Source organism: Hakea prostrata, chromosome 4, assembly GCF_041222555.1.
Source record: "Hakea prostrata isolate BN-2017 chromosome 4, UWA_Hpros_2, whole genome shotgun sequence".
NCBI classification, from domain to species: domain Eukaryota; kingdom Viridiplantae; phylum Streptophyta; class Magnoliopsida; order Proteales; family Proteaceae; genus Hakea; species Hakea prostrata.
The window spans coordinates 21,131,073-21,149,717 of NC_142603.1; the positions used below are offsets into that span (position 1 = coordinate 21,131,073).

Genomic DNA, 18,645 nt, shown 5'->3' on the forward strand with positions numbered 1-18,645 from the left:
GGCCAGAGGGGAAAGGAGGGCTACGGCTTCCGGTTCTGCAAGGCAGAGAGGCTGTGATGAATGTTTTAGGGTCCAGAACTGGTGTAGGTAAGATGGGATTGGGTTAAAGATGTTTCAGAAATTTTCTGAGATTTCAGAAAATTACTGCAACTTGCACTTGAAGAAGATGAAGTGCAGAAAATTCAAAAACCTAGAAAACAGGGTTTAGACTTGAAATTTTCGACTGAGATGGGTAGAAACCTGAGATGAATATTTCACTGAAATATTCCCCAGGTTTCTTCTCAGTTGGCAAAAAAGTGGTCTCGACTTTTCACCGCAATTTCAATCGACAGAAATTTGGACTATGCTTGATATAAGTGAAGAACATAAAGGTTTAAAGTCTAATATTACATCAAACACGTTCAGTTGTTCACAAATTCACATTACAACATCGGTGTACTTATAAGTTACACCACGAGAGTAAAAGAGTGAAATCAATGACTAAGCAGCTCCTTCAACTTCTATTCCACCAACAACAGTACCATGACCCCCTCCACTAGTGTAGAACATAGTTATTTATTTATTTTTAATAAATGAAGTTTGTGAAGGACAATCACCTTGCTTCAAGATTGGCTTCAAAATCAACAAATCTTTGTAGTAGATGAACTAAAGAACTTGTTGATACAGCCTAGGTAGAGATCCAACTTTCAAATGAAAAATCCAGCCAAAGCACTAAAACCAAGGAGTGTTGGGACTTGTTAGCATCAAGTTGAGATTGAGATATCTCGACTCATCTAGACCAAAATGGGGTATTTATGGAGACATTTAGTAAGGTCATGGTACTATAGCACCTCTTACTGTCTATGTTGCTGATATTGTGGTAACTGGAAATAATGAAGCTAATATATCTAGGCCAAAGACCTGCATAGCTAAAAATTTTGAAAATCAAAGACTTGGCTCCCTTGAAAAATTTCTTACAAATTAAATTATCCAAGTCTAAGGAGAAAACAAATATATGCTGAAGGAAATTTGTTCTTGACTTGTTGAAAGAGAGAGGCATTTTGGGATGCTAACTAATCAACTCTCTTTTTAAGTAGAGCCACAGAAGGGAGAAGATTGTGGTACCACCCTTATTGATGCAGAAAATACCAGATCTATCCATCTATTACTCACCCTGATATTTCTAATGCAGTGGGAGTGGTGAGTCAGTTTATGGATGCCCCTTAAAAGTGGACATTGAGATGTTGTGTGTCGCATTCTCAAACACCTAAAGTCCTCTTCAACTAAATTGCTATTTTCTGCTAGGCACAACCACTAAGGACTGTAGGCTTCACAGATGCAGATTGGGCTAGATCTATTACATATGAACACCTACCTTTGGTTATTGCACATTTATAGGAAAGCTAGATCTAGTGCAATGGCAGAATCTAGGGCTATGGTAATGGAATATGTGAGCTCCTGTGGTTCAAGAGGCTAGTTCAAGAGATAGGATTTGACATTTAAGCATCTTTGAGATTATTATGACAACAATGCTGCCATCAGATAACTGACAACCTAGTGCAACATGATAGAACAAAACGTATTGAAGTGGATAGGCACTTCAACAAAGAGATTGATAATAGTCAAATATGCACTTCCTTTATCTAGTGGTCAGTTGGCAGACATTCACCAAAGTGACTTTCTTCTATCTGTGTAAGGTAAACCCCTGATAAAGTCCAAGCTAATATCCTTTCAAAAGCCGCTCCAGTATCAGGAATGGTTAGAGGAGACCTGCTGATTTCATGGACTGATATTTTACTATATCTATTTTCCTAGTTAACACGAATTCAAAATCTATCTAATTCCATACCCCATTTTCCTACTTTAATTTTAATTTTGGACCTGCTGATGCAGATCTGAGGGTCTACTGCTGCAGGAGATCTAAACCTAGCATGTTTCTGTGTACTTTTTTGAATATGTTTTTAACTTGGTTCCTACAGTGTTATAAGTTAGCTCTCCTTGTTTAAAAGTCAAAGTTGATGTAAATTAGCTAATTTAGTAGTAAGAAGACATGGGTAGTCTAATATATGCATTGCTCTTTGATCCTGTGGCCTTTTTTCATGGGCCTAAAATATGGTATAGGCTAGGCATACTAGATTACTTAAGTTGGTGGCTTTGTTTGTTATATCATTTTCCCAATAGCTTAATGCCTATATTCATTCGTTAGTTCAGTTTCCATGTTTGAGTCTATAAAATGAGGTCATACCCGGTGCACAAGGCTCTTGTGTTCAGCCGGGTCTGAGAAGGGTAAAATGTATGCAATCATACCCTGTTTGTTGGACTTGATCTCATGATAATGTTAAAAAAAGAAAAAAGTTGGATTTGAAGATATTTCTATTTTTACCCCTAAAAAAACAAAAGACCCATGAGTGTACAAGAGGATTGTAGATGCACTGGACACAGATTTAATAAATAAAGCTGTTCTTGGATTTGAAGATATTCAATTGTGACTCCTACTAGTTGGATTTGAAGATATTTCCCCCCTCCTATTCTGCCTCTACATTATACCTACAATTTAGACCTTGTCTAAGCCCTATTTATTGTGTTTTCTGAACCTAACTAAGCTACCGAATTCTAACTACATCATCCAAAAATCTCCAAATTAACATGGTGCCACTTTCCTTCTAGGAGAGTAGGATTTATTTGTAACTTCAAAATTGCCCATCAAAACTGGCTGAAACTTTCAGTAAACTTTCCTTCCACTGCATACTACCGCTTGACTTCACTGACATTCTTGTCAACCACCAACGTAATCTAACTTACCCTAAATCTTGCTACCCAAACTATTCTGTTGAATATCGATGTTGGTTTTTGATTTCTTGATCCTTGAATGAACCAAATATACAAGGCATTATAAGCATTAGATTAGAATGCATATAAGGGATTAAAAATGCTAAAAAGCACCCAAGTTTTAGCTTATAAATGAAGTCTTCTGTAGCATTACTAATAAATTGCTACTTTTGGATGATGTCCAGCACATTACCAAATCCCAAAATCCATAAAATAAAAAATTAAAAAAAAAAAAAAAAAGAAAAGAAAAGAAAGAAAAAAAAAAAGGGTGGGTATAAATTCAGGGTCCAGAATTGATGTGAACCAGACCCAAGGCCCTTCTAATAGAGAACTAAGGATTGAAACAGGGCATAGGGTTGCTGCCCAGCACTAAGCAAGGGGAATTTTGGTAACTTGGGCTGTCCTTACCAAGTCCAATTCGAGTTAGTTGGATTCAGCATGTTAGTAGGAGTCCAACTCTATTTTTATTTTGGTATTTGATTTAGTTTTGGTCAAGTTATGAAAGAGTCATAGTCTAGTTAGGGGTCGTACTTAGAGAAGGATTCCTTTAGTTGTAGTCCAAATTCTACTAGGAGACTAGTCCTACTCTTGTTTTGTAATTTGGATCATCCTAGGTTGAGATAAGTGAGTGTTGTTAGTAGAATAGGAGTTATAAGCAAAGTAGAAGTCCTGGTTTGATTTGCTTTCTAATTATGCTTCCTAGTCTGAATCCTTCAATGTAAGGCTATAAATGTAGCCCCACACTTGTAGACAAGGTAGCTTATGAATTATTGAATAAATATTGGGGTCGCAGGGTTTCCAAGGAGGAAGCCTGCGGCTGCTTGGTGCTCTCTGTTTTTTGAATTGTTCAACCTCCCTTCCCCTATAACAAGTACACACCCCATCCCTGCCCCTATCCTTCCCCTTCTCTCTTCTCCACTGCACCCTTCCTTTGCCCTTCCCCTAGCCCTAATTCTTCTAGCCCCACCCCAAAAACTGTATCACCATCTGAGCCTTAAATCAAATACGCCCTTTCTTCTCCAACACTACCCCATTGCAGCCTCCCCTTTTCTCCCCTTTTTCCTATCTCGTGGCAGCCATAGTTTCTTCCCCAATACTAAACCCTAGGTCTCCCAGTCTCCTCACCCTAATCCCAACCCCCTTTGGCACAATCACCCACACCCCTTCCCTAATTTTGGATACCCATCCCCATCCCCAATTTCTTCTCAAAACCCTAAAATTTGTGCAGTTCATCTTCTTCCCCAAAACCCTCGTAACCGTAACCTCTTATCACCTAGATCTGTCAAACCCTTCACCTAAATCCAGTTTCCTTTTGGATTCATCATCCCCTACACCTCCTCTACCTTCGATCCTAACCCTAACCCTAGCCAACCCCTAGAAAACCCTAGTTTTTAAACTCCCAAAATCCCTGAAACTTGAATCGGAATTTAAAAACAAAACAAATCAGATTTAGATTTCAATAAAACCCTAGCTTCTAAGCCATTACCAAACCTTGCTTACCCTATTCCCAAAGCCTAGATTGTTTAAAACAGCCCCAACACCTAATTCACTACTGAATTGATCCTGAAGACTGGCCCTCAATTTGGGGGTCACATCAAGAATGTTCCATATACATCTCAGCCAAGAATGGTCAAATGAGGAGTACATATTGTACACTCTCCAAGGAACAATAACATTTAATATGTAGGAACAATATTTTAACCAAATGCTATCCATAGATGTAAAAAATCACTCTGAAGAGAAGGAGAAAGGTCAAAAGTGAAAATATACGTAATAGCGCGAAACGCAAAACGAGGCGCGGGAACGGAAGAACGAGAGCGAAAACGGCGGCAAGAACGGACGCGAAAAGGCTAAAGAACGCCAACAAAAAAGATGACCAAAGAAGAACGGAAGTGATAAATTGGTCAAAGAGCCAGAACAAGTTACAAACACAACATTCAACCCAAAAAAGAAAAACACAACAACAGGAAAATACGCGGTCAAACGCCCAACAAGCGAACGGTTTTAGCAGAAACATTAAAAACGGTTTTGCATAAGAACTGGTTTCTCAGAAGAGAAACATTACCAAACGCATACTAAACTGCTAGCTAAGTCATCATTGATATTGGATCAGACGAAACTGATGAATCACAACAAACTAATTGAATATGGCTGGTTGTGTTAAAAAAGATTTTGTAGTTCTAGAACCGAACCTCTCTTCTTTGGCAAAGACAGGATCAAGTACATTGGTTCCTGATGAATCTCCAAACTGAAGAGAAGGATGACTAATCATACCCTCTGACAACCTGTCATTGATCTCCATTTCAAGTTTTTCGATCACAACATTTTCAATGTGGTCATGATGCTGCTGCAAACTATTCTGCGACATATTTAGTTCACAACTTGAACCAGCAATACAGCAAATACTGAATTCATCATCTGATGCATCACACCTACCTCTGGACAATTGAAAGACAATAATTATGTGATTTATAAGAATGCTAATAATTATTGGTGAAAGCAATGGACATGACAGCATTAGTTAGAGATTGAAACATAGGAAACACAAAAAGAAAAAGCTTCATTGCATAATATAGTTTCTTTCATATGAATTGATCTCAAATTGGTCCAGAAAATTATGATAATGACTGCAAAAACATAATTATAACAGAACATGCATGTCACAGTAATACATACTTGGATTTCCAAATGAAGGATGTGCAGGCCGGTTCTGTATCACATCATCATCTTCCTGCAAAATACCATTGTCATTAGGAAACTTTCAAGACCAAAACATCTTGTCCAAACCAATCTACAAAAAGGCATCAGACATACAATATCTTCAACGTCCTTCAAATTTTGGCTGATAGCAGAAGGTTGACTTTGTGATTCTGATTGTGTATCCTGCATGTCAACACCAAAGGAAGAAGACAAGCTCCCTTGACCTAAAGAGGAACATGAAGTCTCACCTTGTTCGGTCAGAGTTTCCTCGTCTTGACACTAATGAGATTAGATAAAAACAAAGTAACATAAGTAAACTAGTAACTCGTAGAAATCTAATCAACGACAAATAACAATTAAAAGGCTAAGAGCTCTTTTGGTATCAATTCTCATTCTCTATTTTGCCTATTTAAAATAAATGAATATAAGAATCCATTTTTCGTCAAACATGAAAACGGGTTTTGTAACTTTTGTCCAGAATAAATTATGGAATGAAAAATAAGTTTGGTAAGTCAGATAAAATTCTAAAAAATGAAAATCAAAATTGAAAAAATGGAGAAACAATAGGGTATCCATAAAAAAGAATGTGTGCTTACTATTATACCCTCATTTTGCATTTGGATTGTAAGTGGCTTGTGCAAAAATGAATAGAATGAGTTTTTGACCCAGAATCCATAATAGACAAAAGTCTACTACAACTTTAGGAAATTTTCTTTTATTTTAGACAAAAATAGGATTTAAAATGGAAACCAAACACATCAAAAAAATAAAAAATATTAGGAAATGAGAATGAGAATTGATACCAAAAAGGCTCTGAAGTAACAATGTTACAAGAATGATCACGGTCATACCAAGGAAGCTTGTGCCTTCAAATAGTCAACATCAAACTCCCAACCACTAAGTGATTGTTTGTAATTATTCTACATAAAAAGTATTAAAGAAAGGAATCAATAGCCATAACCAATTACATGTTCAAAATATAGTTAGGTAGAAAAGAAAGCTCTACTAATGCTGTCATATACTCTATGCAGATGAAAGGAAGCATAGCTGTCATAAAAAAGGGAATCAAGAGTCAAAATGAAAATCCAAAACATACCAAACCATTGGGAAGAGTATGCGAACGGTGATGTAAAACCAAGTCCAGGGCTGAAACAGGGCCTAGGGTTGCTTTCCCAAACCCCATGGCCCTCTAGTACCACTGCACCAGAAGGGGTATTTTGGTGATTTTAACTTTTTTCAGTTGAGTCCAATTAGGGTCTAGTTATGTCCAATATGTTTGTGGACCCTAGGTCTACTTTTGTTTTTGAATTTGAGTCCATATTTGTAAAGTTATTAGAGTCCTCATTAACAGTAGGATTCCTAAGTTGTGGAGTCCTCTAGTTTTGTCCTACTTCTTGCAAGGATTCCATGTCTACTCGTATAATTCAATTTGGACTCTTCTACAGTGAGATATGAAGGTTCTTTATGTGAGTAAGAGTCTTTAGTCAAGCAGAAGTTTTAGTTTGAGTTGTCTTGCAAGTTAGGGTCCTACTGAGATTTTCTTCTAAAGACTATACATAAGCCTCATAATATTACATAACCAGCAGTTTTGGATCATTAATAAAATTGATTGAGAGTTGAAGGCAGCCAATGGAGTTGTGCGCTCCCTAAAGTAGGTCTGCAGCAGCTGTAAGAAGAGAAGTTTTGCAGAAAATTCACAATACCAACTTCCAAATTCAATCCAGAGTCCAGACCCACCCCAAACATCCCAGCTTGTTTCCAGAGAGGCTGATACAGGACTTGAACTTGTGACCAAGCACTTCCATGCATCAAACACAACCTTCTGACAAAAAAATCATTAATAAGGAGAAAAAGAATACAACAGCCACTAAAGAGGGGAGGATAACAAAAAGGAACCCAAAATAGGACCGTATCCTCATGAACCAGAGGAAGATTCTGAAGTAAAGACAGGAATATGCTGGTTTTCCGGGGTGTCACTGCAAGTGGAAGAAGTTGCAGAAAACTTGGCTTTAATGTCAAAGGAGATTGAGTCCCAAATTCGGAGGATCGGAGATGGAGGCCTATTTCTGATAGTTCACTTCATCTAAATTTCATTGATGGCCGCAGGAAGGCAAGCTTCCCCATTACATCATCACACATAAAAGAGCCAGCAAAAGATTTATGCACCCAAATTTATTCTGTGGGGGGGGGGGGGGGGGAGATTCTTTAAAGTTTGTTGGCCTACGTTTTGCTAGATGCCCTCTCCAAAAAAAGAGGTGATTTATATGTTCCATCATGTTGCAACACATGCAGCAAGAGGGCAAGACTGAAGATCTGATGAAGGATGAGAGATGACTGCATAGAAGCAGGCATGCCGAACAGTGAAGCTGCTGAGGCACAAAAGCTGCGCAAAAGAACCAGGGGTCCTTTGGGACACGAAGACATCCAAAGCTGCCTTAGAGCAGAAAGGGTCTAAAGAGTTAAGCATCCAAATGGTATTTATCAACTCTTCACTGGGGGTGGCTGGGAATGGAAGGCAAGGCATTCCACAGATAGATACACATAAGAGAGTTAGCAGAGGAGCTCAGACACCCAGTAGAAGAAATATTTTGCACTAACCAAAGGGACCAGAACACTCCATGAGGTGCTAGATAGCACGCCAAAGGAAATGGAGGAACCATCATTATTCTGAACAAAAACGGACCAAATGCCAACAGCCAGATGAGATAGGATTTTACACCAGACACAGAAGCATCAGTTGAAGCAGGAACTATCCATGTCAAAATTGAATGAAGGCCTGAGTAGGCCCAATCAACCTATATACTATGCTTCTTGGATACAAGCTCTCAATTACCTGGATAATACAAGGAGTTAACTTCTCTGATTCATATAAAGCTGAGACCTCCCTCTTCCCTGAAGGATAAAAGAAGTGGCATCGAGGTTTATTCCAACTTCAGAGTAAACAGGGAAAGCACATTGTACTTCATTGTAGAATGGCATGTAAACAGGGAAAGCACATTGTACTTCATTGTAGAATGGTAGGTATTGTGCTTCATTTTGAAGCCCTTTCTGGTTGTTAAATGAGAAGAACCACATCATTTACAGTCCTCAAGTAAGAGAGCAGCAACACAGAAAGAGTTCAGTGATGTAGTTAAAGGTGTGATCATTTGAGAAGCTGCAAACAACTCCAAAGTGGGAGACTACTGGGTATATATGGCAAATGTTTTTGCGTACATCCAAGCAAAGTGTCTTGATTAAGCATATCGTAAGTGTCATCATGTGTATAAGAACCTGCTAGGTTTTAAATTTAGCATGCCACTGTCATCATAAGCTCTACCAATATCATCATACAGTATGTAGACACTGGTCAATGACACACATGTATGTTTTCAGGTCTGATACATTTTCATGTGATTTTCCCTCAATCTGGCACATAACAGAGATTTGCTAAATGCTGGAGAAGCTTGTCCACATCATCCTATAGTCAGCCTACTAATCTATTATATCGATCTTCCAAATGGTGCTGATATTTGTGTGATCTTATAGGTTTTGTTTATATATATATATATTAGAAAGAAAAAAAAAACACTGACACGAGACTGTGGTAGCTTAGACTAGTTCTATGGAATGATGTATAAGTGTAGGACTCGAATGAGAATGAAAGAGGAGTTGATGAGGACCATGAGGGCTATGTTAAGCTTGATGTATTTCACATTTCTTACATTTCTAACACTTATTTTAGTTGTTTTACATCAAACACATACAAATTTTGAATGGAGAAGCGAATTTTAGTAGGACTCAACATTCACCAACTTGCCAAGATCTTAGCCCAACTTGGGTTTTTGGCTGACTGAGTTGGAGTCTGAGACCAAGTTGTTGAACCTTGATTGTTGTTGTTGTTGTTGTTGTTGGGATCAATGTATATCACAATCATAGCTTGATTAAGAGAATCAGATATCCTGTTCTTCTGAATGCAATATATTGAAGTGATGCCAGAAAAAGAAATGCTGATATTCAAATCCAATAAGTGAAAAAGGAAAAGAAAAAGATGATGGAGAAGTTGAGGTACTTGCAGAAAAATTAAAAATATTTGATATATGTAGAAAACTACTAGAAAAAGAAGTCCTCAACAACGTCAATATATTTATATTTTGCATTGCTTCAATCATGCAATAGTATCCTAAATCTTAACACTTTTTCCTTTTTGTCTCCCTTAACTACTCATGCTAGCAAGGCATCACAATCGGAAATATAAAGTACAATATGGAACATTCACATGTATTGTAACCATGATAATCGAGAAGCTAGTGCACGTTAAATTCTGAAACAAGAATAATAAATATATTGCAAAGTAAAGCCATAATAAAAGGACGGGAAACTAATAGAACCAAGTTAACAACAATATGCATAAAAAAAAAATAATAATAAAATAAAAAAAAACACTAATTTATTCCAATTGAAGAAAGAATGACCACTTAATTATTTTTGCTCAAGGGAAACCAAAAACCTGCGATAGTTCCTCCTTTTGCCCATCCGATATTTTTTTCTGTTTAACCATATCTTCTTCTTTCATCTGTTTAATATAAAAGATGAGCCAGCTTGTAATCATATGGTGTTAGTCGGAGTGGATGAAGATATCATAATATCATGGAATCACATGATTCACATCATAGAGTGGTGATTTCCTAACCTTCAATTTTTTGAGCCGCTCTCCAAGACTTGGCAACCCTTCTAAAATATTTCGGACAATATATTCATTGGACCTAGCTTTCTTAAAAAATGAATGCTTCAACAGCTTTTTTACAGTAGGCCGTTTCGATGGATCTTTAACCAAGCAACTAGCAATCATCTGCTTCAATGACTAAGGGAAGGAAGAAGGGGGGGGGGGGGATAGTCCATAAGGATGCACAACTATAACTGAAGAGTAAAAATTGAAATGTATTATATAAAAAGGATACCTTTGAAAACTTCTTGTCCCTCTCATAATCAAGGCCTGGTGGTGCATTTTGCAAGGTCATGAGAAAAACCTACCAAAAGTTAATCAAGCTAAAATTACTAGCATCTGATGGAATTTGAATACTGTACATTATAAAGATATAGGAAAAACAGAATGACATATGTACCTTCATTGGAGGGTATTTTGAGAAAGGAGCATGACCATGGGCCAACTCCAGCGCTGTTATACCAAAAGACCAAATATCTGCCCTGAAGATCAGTAGTCCAACATGCAATGTCATCAAGATATTTATTAATGATTCAGGGAAAATATATGATAGAGGAGATCCTAACTTGAAGTCATAACCCTGTAATTGCTGCATAACCTCAGGTGCCATCCTACAATAAGTAATAAGGAACCTCGGATATTAAAACAAATGTCATATAAAAAATGTTACTTAACTCATATAAAATATGTAGAAGCAAGGAGATCAAAACTATACCAGCAAGGTGTCCCCACAAAAGTATTTCTAGTGCGTTGTCTATCACCTGAATCAAAAATGCAAGCAGCAACACCAAAATCTCCTAGCTTGATTGCACCTTGGGCATCTACTAGAATATTTCCAGCCTACAGAAATGAAATAGCAAAACAAAGAGGAAGAAAAAAAATGCAGCAAAGAATTAAAACACATAAAATATGCACACAAGAAATATAATTCACGATAAGACAGATAGAAACAAAAACTGTCTATTAAAGGCACATCATAGAGTTACAATTAACAAAAGGAATTACCAAAATTTTGCACGCACAAATATAGAAATGTTTCTCATCGTTTAGTTCAGGAGGAAACGACTTCAACTGCAGTCAATCTGGTATGCTGAACACAAAACTAGAGAGGGTTATACCTCTATCTCTTGGTTGAAAATTAATATGCTAGGTTGAGACTGATTATAGAAGTGTGAATTAACATCAACCCACCAATACGTGGTTTAGATTGTCTACCAAATGAAATATAGGATGGAGCATAAGCCAGATGAAATTGAAAAAAAAAAAAATTGATAATGATGATGAACACTTGGTCCAAATGAAATTACAAGAAAATGGTACAAGAGCTTAGGAAACCTGTGGTTTATCTTGGCTAACAAAGCTGTTTAATGAGATAAGATTATAAGAACAAGAAGAACACTAGAGAAAGTATCTTGGTCTCATTTAGAAAAATAATGATCATGTTTAGAGCTGCAATAACTATAGACACAGAACTGGTAAGTCATACTATGGAATTATGGGAGAATGTAATGAACTCCATTTGGAACAAAAAAAGCTACAATAACATAATATAATGAAACCCATTTGAGACCAAAAAAATGTAAAAGAGCTACTATCACAGAGAACCACTTTGGTTTTATGCCAACAAGATTTACCATGAAAGCTATTCATCCAATTAGGACACTTGCGGAAAGGTGATCATAACAACAACCCATCTGGTGCCCATATTAAGCTTTTTAATCCATTTTCAGTCCAATATTATGGCCTGAATTGCTGCTGGCCGTCTTGTTCTTTGAACTTCTCAGAAATATGGGCATGGCATATAAGGTTGTATGTTGTAATAACATGAGCTAATTTACTCTTTATCTTAGCAATTTTTGTCTTTTGCATGTACCTAGTGGTTGCAAGTTCACCATTGCAAGCTATTTCCTTGCTTGGAAATTTTCTTCTGAAAGAGATCCTAAAGAGGTCAATAGCAAATGTACCAGAACTTTTGCCTCACATTAACTTAAAGTATTTCTAGAAGGCCTATGTGAAAATGCCTTGAGATGGTCGGAGGATCAAATACCCTTTCATGCCATCTCGTGTTATGCTAACTAAAATAGAAATAAAACAGGATCTTTCACTTATCATGCTATATTTATTTCAACACGAGCTTATTCTCCAAGAAATTGAAATTTTATCCTCATTTCTTTGCCCTTCTGTTTTGTGGGCCAGGAGAGAAATCCTGCCATATTGATGGGACTGCACCCTCCACTGATGGCAGTTATACAACGGGACTAACATATTACCAAAATGTTGCCTTATTTGCTTTTTATAGAGTCCAAGGTTTTAATATTGTTTTCCAAAAATTATCATATTCTGTTTCAGTAAAATTTTCAATATTCTTTTCCTATGCAAAGAAATCCTGCAAAATAATTTCAGTAAAATAATTAAGCCTTGAGAATAATATAATTCAACAGAAATCTCACTTGTTAACAGACACCTGGAATCACCAAGGCAAAGTAGTTAGCAAATGAACATTGATAGACTTGGGATAATCCCCAGAATGATGACTCACCTTAACATCTCGGTGTATATGTCCATGTTGATGAAGGTATTCTAGACCCTTTAATGCTTCACGTAAAATAGTTGCTATAACCACTTCCTCAAACCCATCCTCATAAGAAACTTTCAACATATGAAGGAAAGAACCCCCCGCCATGAATGGCATTACAACCCATAAATCGTGATCGGCAACAAAGGTACAATAGGCTTTCAGAATATTAGGGTGGTCAACCAGGATCATAGTTTGAGCTTCCCGTGAGAGATTACTCTACAGATAAAAAGACCCAATTCGTACATCAGCAAACCAATATTAAAAGTTATGTCTCGGCATAAGAACATGCAGAGGTTCTAACACAATTTTTTCGGTAAATGTACAACCAGACTCAATATTAAAACGAAATTTCATCAAGACCAGAACGAATTCCTTGAGAAGGAGAGAGAATAATTTGACTTACCAGATCAGTACCATGTCTCTCGAAATCAAGTATTTTGATGGCGACAGTCTCGTTTAATGGAATACAGGTTGCACGATAAACAGAAGCACTTGCGCCATGACCAACTACTTCATACAGAACGTAATTTTCAGAACCAATCGGATATTTCTTTTTCTCCATGACTCAAAGCTCCTTCTTACGAATTACGTCCCTCGAAAACCCTAAAACTAATCATGACTCTCTTTTATTTCAACGAGAAACCTCAGAATCATCATCATTGCAGTAAATGAGAAATCCAGAACGACCCAACAGAAAAGTTGTGAAGAGATGGATTCAATCCAAACACAATGAGTGTAAGACTGAGAACCAGACAAGGGTGCGCGAGGGATCGGATCGGATCGGTGTTGGGTGAATATTTGTCAGCAAAAGCTCGCCACTTGTTTAGCTGAGGCCATGAGCTTAGTTTGGTTTCAATCGGTTTTAGATGTTTTTGGTTTGGGACTCGAGAATCGACAAATTTCAAACTAACTAACACGTGAGATTCGCACGAGTGCTTCAGTTATACGCTATACCGCTATGAAGATAATCTCACGTGTTTTAGATGTTTTTGGTTTGAGACTTGAGAATCGACAAATTTGAAACTAACACACACGTGAGAACGATTTTTTATTTTATTTTATTTTTATTATTTTAAAAGAAATCTAACGTGTTTTTCAGTTAATAATTTTATAAAGATTCCAAGAACTGCTAATTTTGCCACATGCTTTCAACTCTTTTGATCAATAAATTTGTTTTTTCACGGAAAACTTGATAAAAGTTTGGAATGAAGGTTTAGAAAAACATGCTTGTCTAACATTTAAGAGTGGTAGAGAGTCATGCTTCTCAATGGAGAAATCGTGGGTTTGATTCTTGCAGACAGCTTCTCCCCCAAAGGATGTAATCAAGGCGCACGCAAGCTGGCCGAATGAACTTCAGCTTCCAAAAAAAAAAAAAATGAAGAAGACATGCTTGTCTAACATTTTGTCATTCATTGTTTGTTTTTTTTTTTTGGGTAAATTAACTTTCATTCAACACAGGAACAACACCTGGCCTTAGACATACAAAGATCTCTAAGCCGGGAGTGGAATTTGGTCAATACGTCCTTCTTGAGGTGGACGCAACCTTCCTTGCCAGCTAGTCAGCCACATTGTTACCACATCTAGCAATAAAGGAAAATAAACAACTAGAGAAACAACATTTTAGAGATAAAATATCTCCAATTACTCCATCCACATTCAGTGGGGGACACTCAGTGGGGGAGGGGGTGGACAGCTGATTCAAGATATTTGAGAGCTCCAAATTGTCTGTCTCTAATGTGATAAATTGAAGGTCCTCAGATAAAGCTTGTAGTAGGGCCTCCCTAACCGCCATTGCTTCCCCCAAGAAGATCGCTTCAAATGGAATGGGATCTGATACTGCTCTTAGTGGAATCCCATTATGGTCCCTAAATACGAAGCCAACACATGGTGTGTTCTTTTTCAAGCTTGCATCTGTATTAATCTTGATGTACCTATCTTCAGGTGGACTCCATTTTGTAGGATGAATTACCGCGGTCTTCTCCATAGGGATCTCTGAAACAATCTTCTTCTCCTTGCTTGTATCTGAACCTCCCACTTCTTCCTTGATTTGTGCACTACTTCTTGTGGAGAACTCATGTGACCTTCAAACATTAACTTGTTTCTCGCAAACCATATTTCCCAACATATGTAAGCTGCTAATCCTTCCAATCTTTTACCTTCCTCGCCTTCCAGCCCCATTTTCTTCCAATGCTCTATGAATTTATGGACCTTTGGACTTAGGGGAGGATGGTATCTAAGGGAGGAGATCGCCCACACCACCCTAGCAAATGGGCAATCCAAAATAGTATGGTCTATGGTCTCCATGCTCTCGCCGCATCTCAAACACATTGGATCTATCTTCAGATGCTTTTTGATTAACCCTTCTCCAGAAGCTAGTCCTCTAGCACATGCTCTCCATAGGAAGTTTTGGGTCTTAGGTTCTGCATCACACTTCCATATGTTCCTCCACACATCTCTACTCACCGTTATCATGTTCGAGTTAGGATCCTCTCTCTGATTACTAGTAAATGGTAAGCTGATTTGGATGTGAAAATGCCATTAGTAGTGTGGCCCCATACTTGAATGTCTTCCTTAGGAAAAAGGCTTAGTTGAATGCTCATAATAGTTTTCGCATCTTCCGAGTGAAACGAAGCTTGAACTAATTCAGTTTTCCACTTTCTAGTATTTGGTTCAATCAAGTCAGCTACCCATTTCACTTGACCCCTCTGAAATTCCGGATGCTTTATCCTATGATTAGGTGAAGATAAAATCCACTTATTCCTCCACACATCTATTTTGTCTCCCATACCTAATTTCTAGCTAAGCCCTTCCATAAGATGTTTTTTCCCTTCTAGAATGCCTTTCCATGCCCATGAACTGTTAGATCTTGGCCCTGCTTCGAGAAAATCACAGGTTAGGAAGTAAAGTCTCTTATAAAATTGGGCCCAATAAGAATTTGGGTAAGCCTAGAGTCTCCATGCTAGTTTAGTTAAGAGAACTTTATTTTGTATCTTTGGATCCCGAAACCCCAATCCACCTTGGTCCTTTGACTTGCATAATTTCTCCTAAGAAATCCAGCACATTTTATCATTTTTCTCATCTCCACCCCAATAGAAATGGGTCACAACCTGCTTGATTTTCTTATGATGCGAGCTCGGTAATTTAAAGTGAGAAGCAGCATAAGAATTATATGAAAGAGCTACTGATTTGATCAAGATTTCCTCCCCGCATATGATAGAAGCTTTTTCTTCCAGCCTTGTATATTGCTAGAAGTCTTGTCCTGAATATCCTTAAATAGATCCTTCTTCACTGCTCCAAACTCAACTGGAAGCCCTAGATACTTTTTTGGGCCATCCTCGTATTTGATCTTTAATTTACGGGAGAACCACCTCTTAATTTTTGTGGGGGTAATTGGGCTGAAGGTTAGACATGACTTCTCATAGTTTTATGCTCTGTCCACTTGCTTTACAGTAGAACTCTATGTAGGCTTTCAAATTGTGGATCTCTTCTAGTGGCATTTCAGAGAAGATGATGCAATCATCTACAAATAGTAAATGGGATAAGGATTCAGACTTGTTTCTCACCTTGATCCCTTGGACCAAACCCGCAAGACCTGCTTCACTCAGCATAGCTGATAACTCTTGAGTACAAAAATAGATGGAGATAGTGGGTCACCCTGCCTAATTCCTCTAGAGGGTTTGATGACCTCTTGAGGAACTCCATTAACCAATATCTTATATGAAACTGGGGTGATGATTTGCATTATCATATGAACCCATTTATCACTAAAGCGAAGAGCCATCATGATATTCTCCACAAAGCGCCATTCCATCATATCATATGCCTTCTTAATGTCTAATTTCATTGCCATCAGCCTCTTTTTTCCTCTAGACTTGTGCTTGATGTAGTGGAAAGCCTCGTGAGCAATAGCACATTATCTGAGATAAGTCTGTTAGGAATAAAAGTTGATTGGGGTGGGGAAATAATATCATCAAGGTACCCTTTAAGCCTATTTGCTTGTACTTTGCTAATAAATTTTTAGTGACATTACAAAGGGAAATAGGCCTAAAATGATCCACCAGTTTTGGTTGATCCACCAAGTTCCTAGTTGTGGAATTGAATATCCTATTTGATCTCTTCTCTTGGTTTACATTTTAGCATAATTGCAGTTGGTGAAAATGTTCAAAACAATTAAATACTTTGCAAAGATATATTCTAAACTAAATTAAAGACAGTAAAAAATTATAAAAAGGCTTTGTTGCTACGGATAGGAATTCAACACTATTTGTGCAATCCTTGCAAGGAGCTGATGAGGTGGAATTGTTTGATTTGCCTTTGGATATTGTCCTCTAGGGTATAGTTTGTTTGCAGAAGTATGGTGGGACAAAAAAAAAAGGTGAAAAAAATAAACATGTGAGACCCATATGTAATGAGATGTTGAAAACTTGTTGAGGAATTTCCACGAACACTTGAATGATTGTTGTAATCACAATACTTCTTCATAGTTGAAACGTACCAGAAGTACTTTCTTTAAGGTATTTAGACAACCCAATTTGTGCAATATGGGTTCCAAATGTGTCTTCATCCCAACATCAGTTAGTCCAAACCTTTAAGGTTGAACCTCAGGAAGATTACTTAAGGTGTAATCACAGTTATGTTCACTACTTAATAAAATAACAATTGGGAGAGAGATAGAGAGAAAGAGGAAGAGGAAATTCAGTGTAAAAAAATGAACTCAAAAATAGGTTTATATTGAGCCCCAAAGGCTGTGGGTGAAAGGGTAAGGTCACCTCCCTTTGTGAGGGTACCGTTAAGCTCAACTCCTTACAGGAAGGTACCTGTTCAGCTGACCTCCCTAAGGGAAAGTGCCTCTCTAATGGCATCTCCACACTTTCACCCAATAGTGTGCTTTCTGGATTAGGGCCCATGACAAATGGGTTTTCATAAACCGCCCCTATATGATGTGAAATTAAACCTTGTCAGGGTGGGTGTTAGCAAGTATTGCAAGGCCCTAACCATGTGTTAGTAAAGGGTACCATCACTAAGAGGAACACCAAAGTGTAAGGAGAGAGAAGGCCCAGATGCCATTGGGCATGGTAAATCCTGTCAGAAGACTGCATGGCCTCTGTACCCGAAAAGAAGTGAATATCCCCCAAGTCCTTTATGGCAAAATCCATGGACAAAGCCTTGAGAAGGCAAGAAAAAGCCAATAAGATGTTTTGGTCACCAAGATACCATCAACACAAATGAGGTCATAGAGTCATCAAATCACACCAGCCTTGTTGTACATGAATAAAGAAGGATGCGAGAGACAAAAAGCCATGTGAGAGAATCAAAATCGTCAATATGGTGAACCATGCTCTTGAAGCCTGACAAAGGCCGTATAACAACTTTGGAGTAGAGCGTGAGGACAACAGAGTCTTTATGAAATGCCAAAGGAAACAAATATAGATGCCAAGAGATGAAACTCTACACTACCAACAAATTGAAAGAGAGAATGTCACAATCAAAGAAATTTTCCAATAGTTTCTTCAAACGGGGGTGAGTATAGCATGGACATATTTTTTACTTTTTGAGGGGTACAACCAAGTGTATGTAGTGCAGTCATCAACAATGACAAACATAGTATGGTAAACGATCAAAAGAAGTGACAGGATTTTTTTCCGAAAACTCACTATTGAAGGAGTTCCAAAGCCTACTAGTAGTGGAAACTAAAGACTGAAATGGTAAACAGTGTGACTATGGGGGAAGAATGATAGGCATCACACGCAAGTAAGATGATAAAAATTTATTTTTTGGAATTGGCAATTAATGTGTATTTTGGGGGTGGGAGATAATTACATATATTATTAGGGAGAATCGAATCATGACCTCTTCG

The 18,645-nt window shown here is 37.7% G+C and overlaps 1 protein-coding gene across 3 annotated transcripts in view; it reads right to left on the reverse strand.

The window, feature by feature from the left end:
* Positions 1–13,650, reverse strand: part of LOC149018458 (uncharacterized) — a 29,261-nt gene extending 15,611 nt beyond the window's left edge. Inside the window, exons 1-12 of one of the 3 annotated variants that reach the window (XM_089152699.1) lie at positions 13,192–13,650; positions 12,750–13,004; positions 10,926–11,050; positions 10,777–10,821; positions 10,611–10,692; positions 10,446–10,514; positions 10,178–10,348; positions 9,995–10,060; positions 6,360–6,428; positions 5,623–5,787; positions 5,485–5,539; positions 5,093–5,246 (exon numbers count right to left, since the gene is read on the reverse strand). In XM_089152699.1, coding sequence (XP_089008825.1) covers positions 5,179–5,246; positions 5,485–5,539; positions 5,623–5,787; positions 6,360–6,428; positions 9,995–10,060; positions 10,178–10,348; positions 10,446–10,514; positions 10,611–10,692; positions 10,777–10,821; positions 10,926–11,050; positions 12,750–13,004; positions 13,192–13,350 — 1,329 coding nt within the window. In that variant the 5' untranslated portion in view covers positions 13,351–13,650 and the 3' untranslated portion in view covers positions 5,093–5,178. Of the gene's footprint in view, positions 1–5,000; positions 5,247–5,484; positions 5,540–5,622; positions 5,788–6,359; positions 6,429–9,994; positions 10,061–10,177; positions 10,349–10,445; positions 10,515–10,610; positions 10,822–10,925; positions 11,051–12,749; positions 13,005–13,191 lie in introns of those variants that run through there. The other 2 variants (XM_089152698.1, XM_089152700.1) reach the window with 2 other exon arrangements.
* Positions 13,651–18,645: the final 4,995 nt, after the last annotated feature.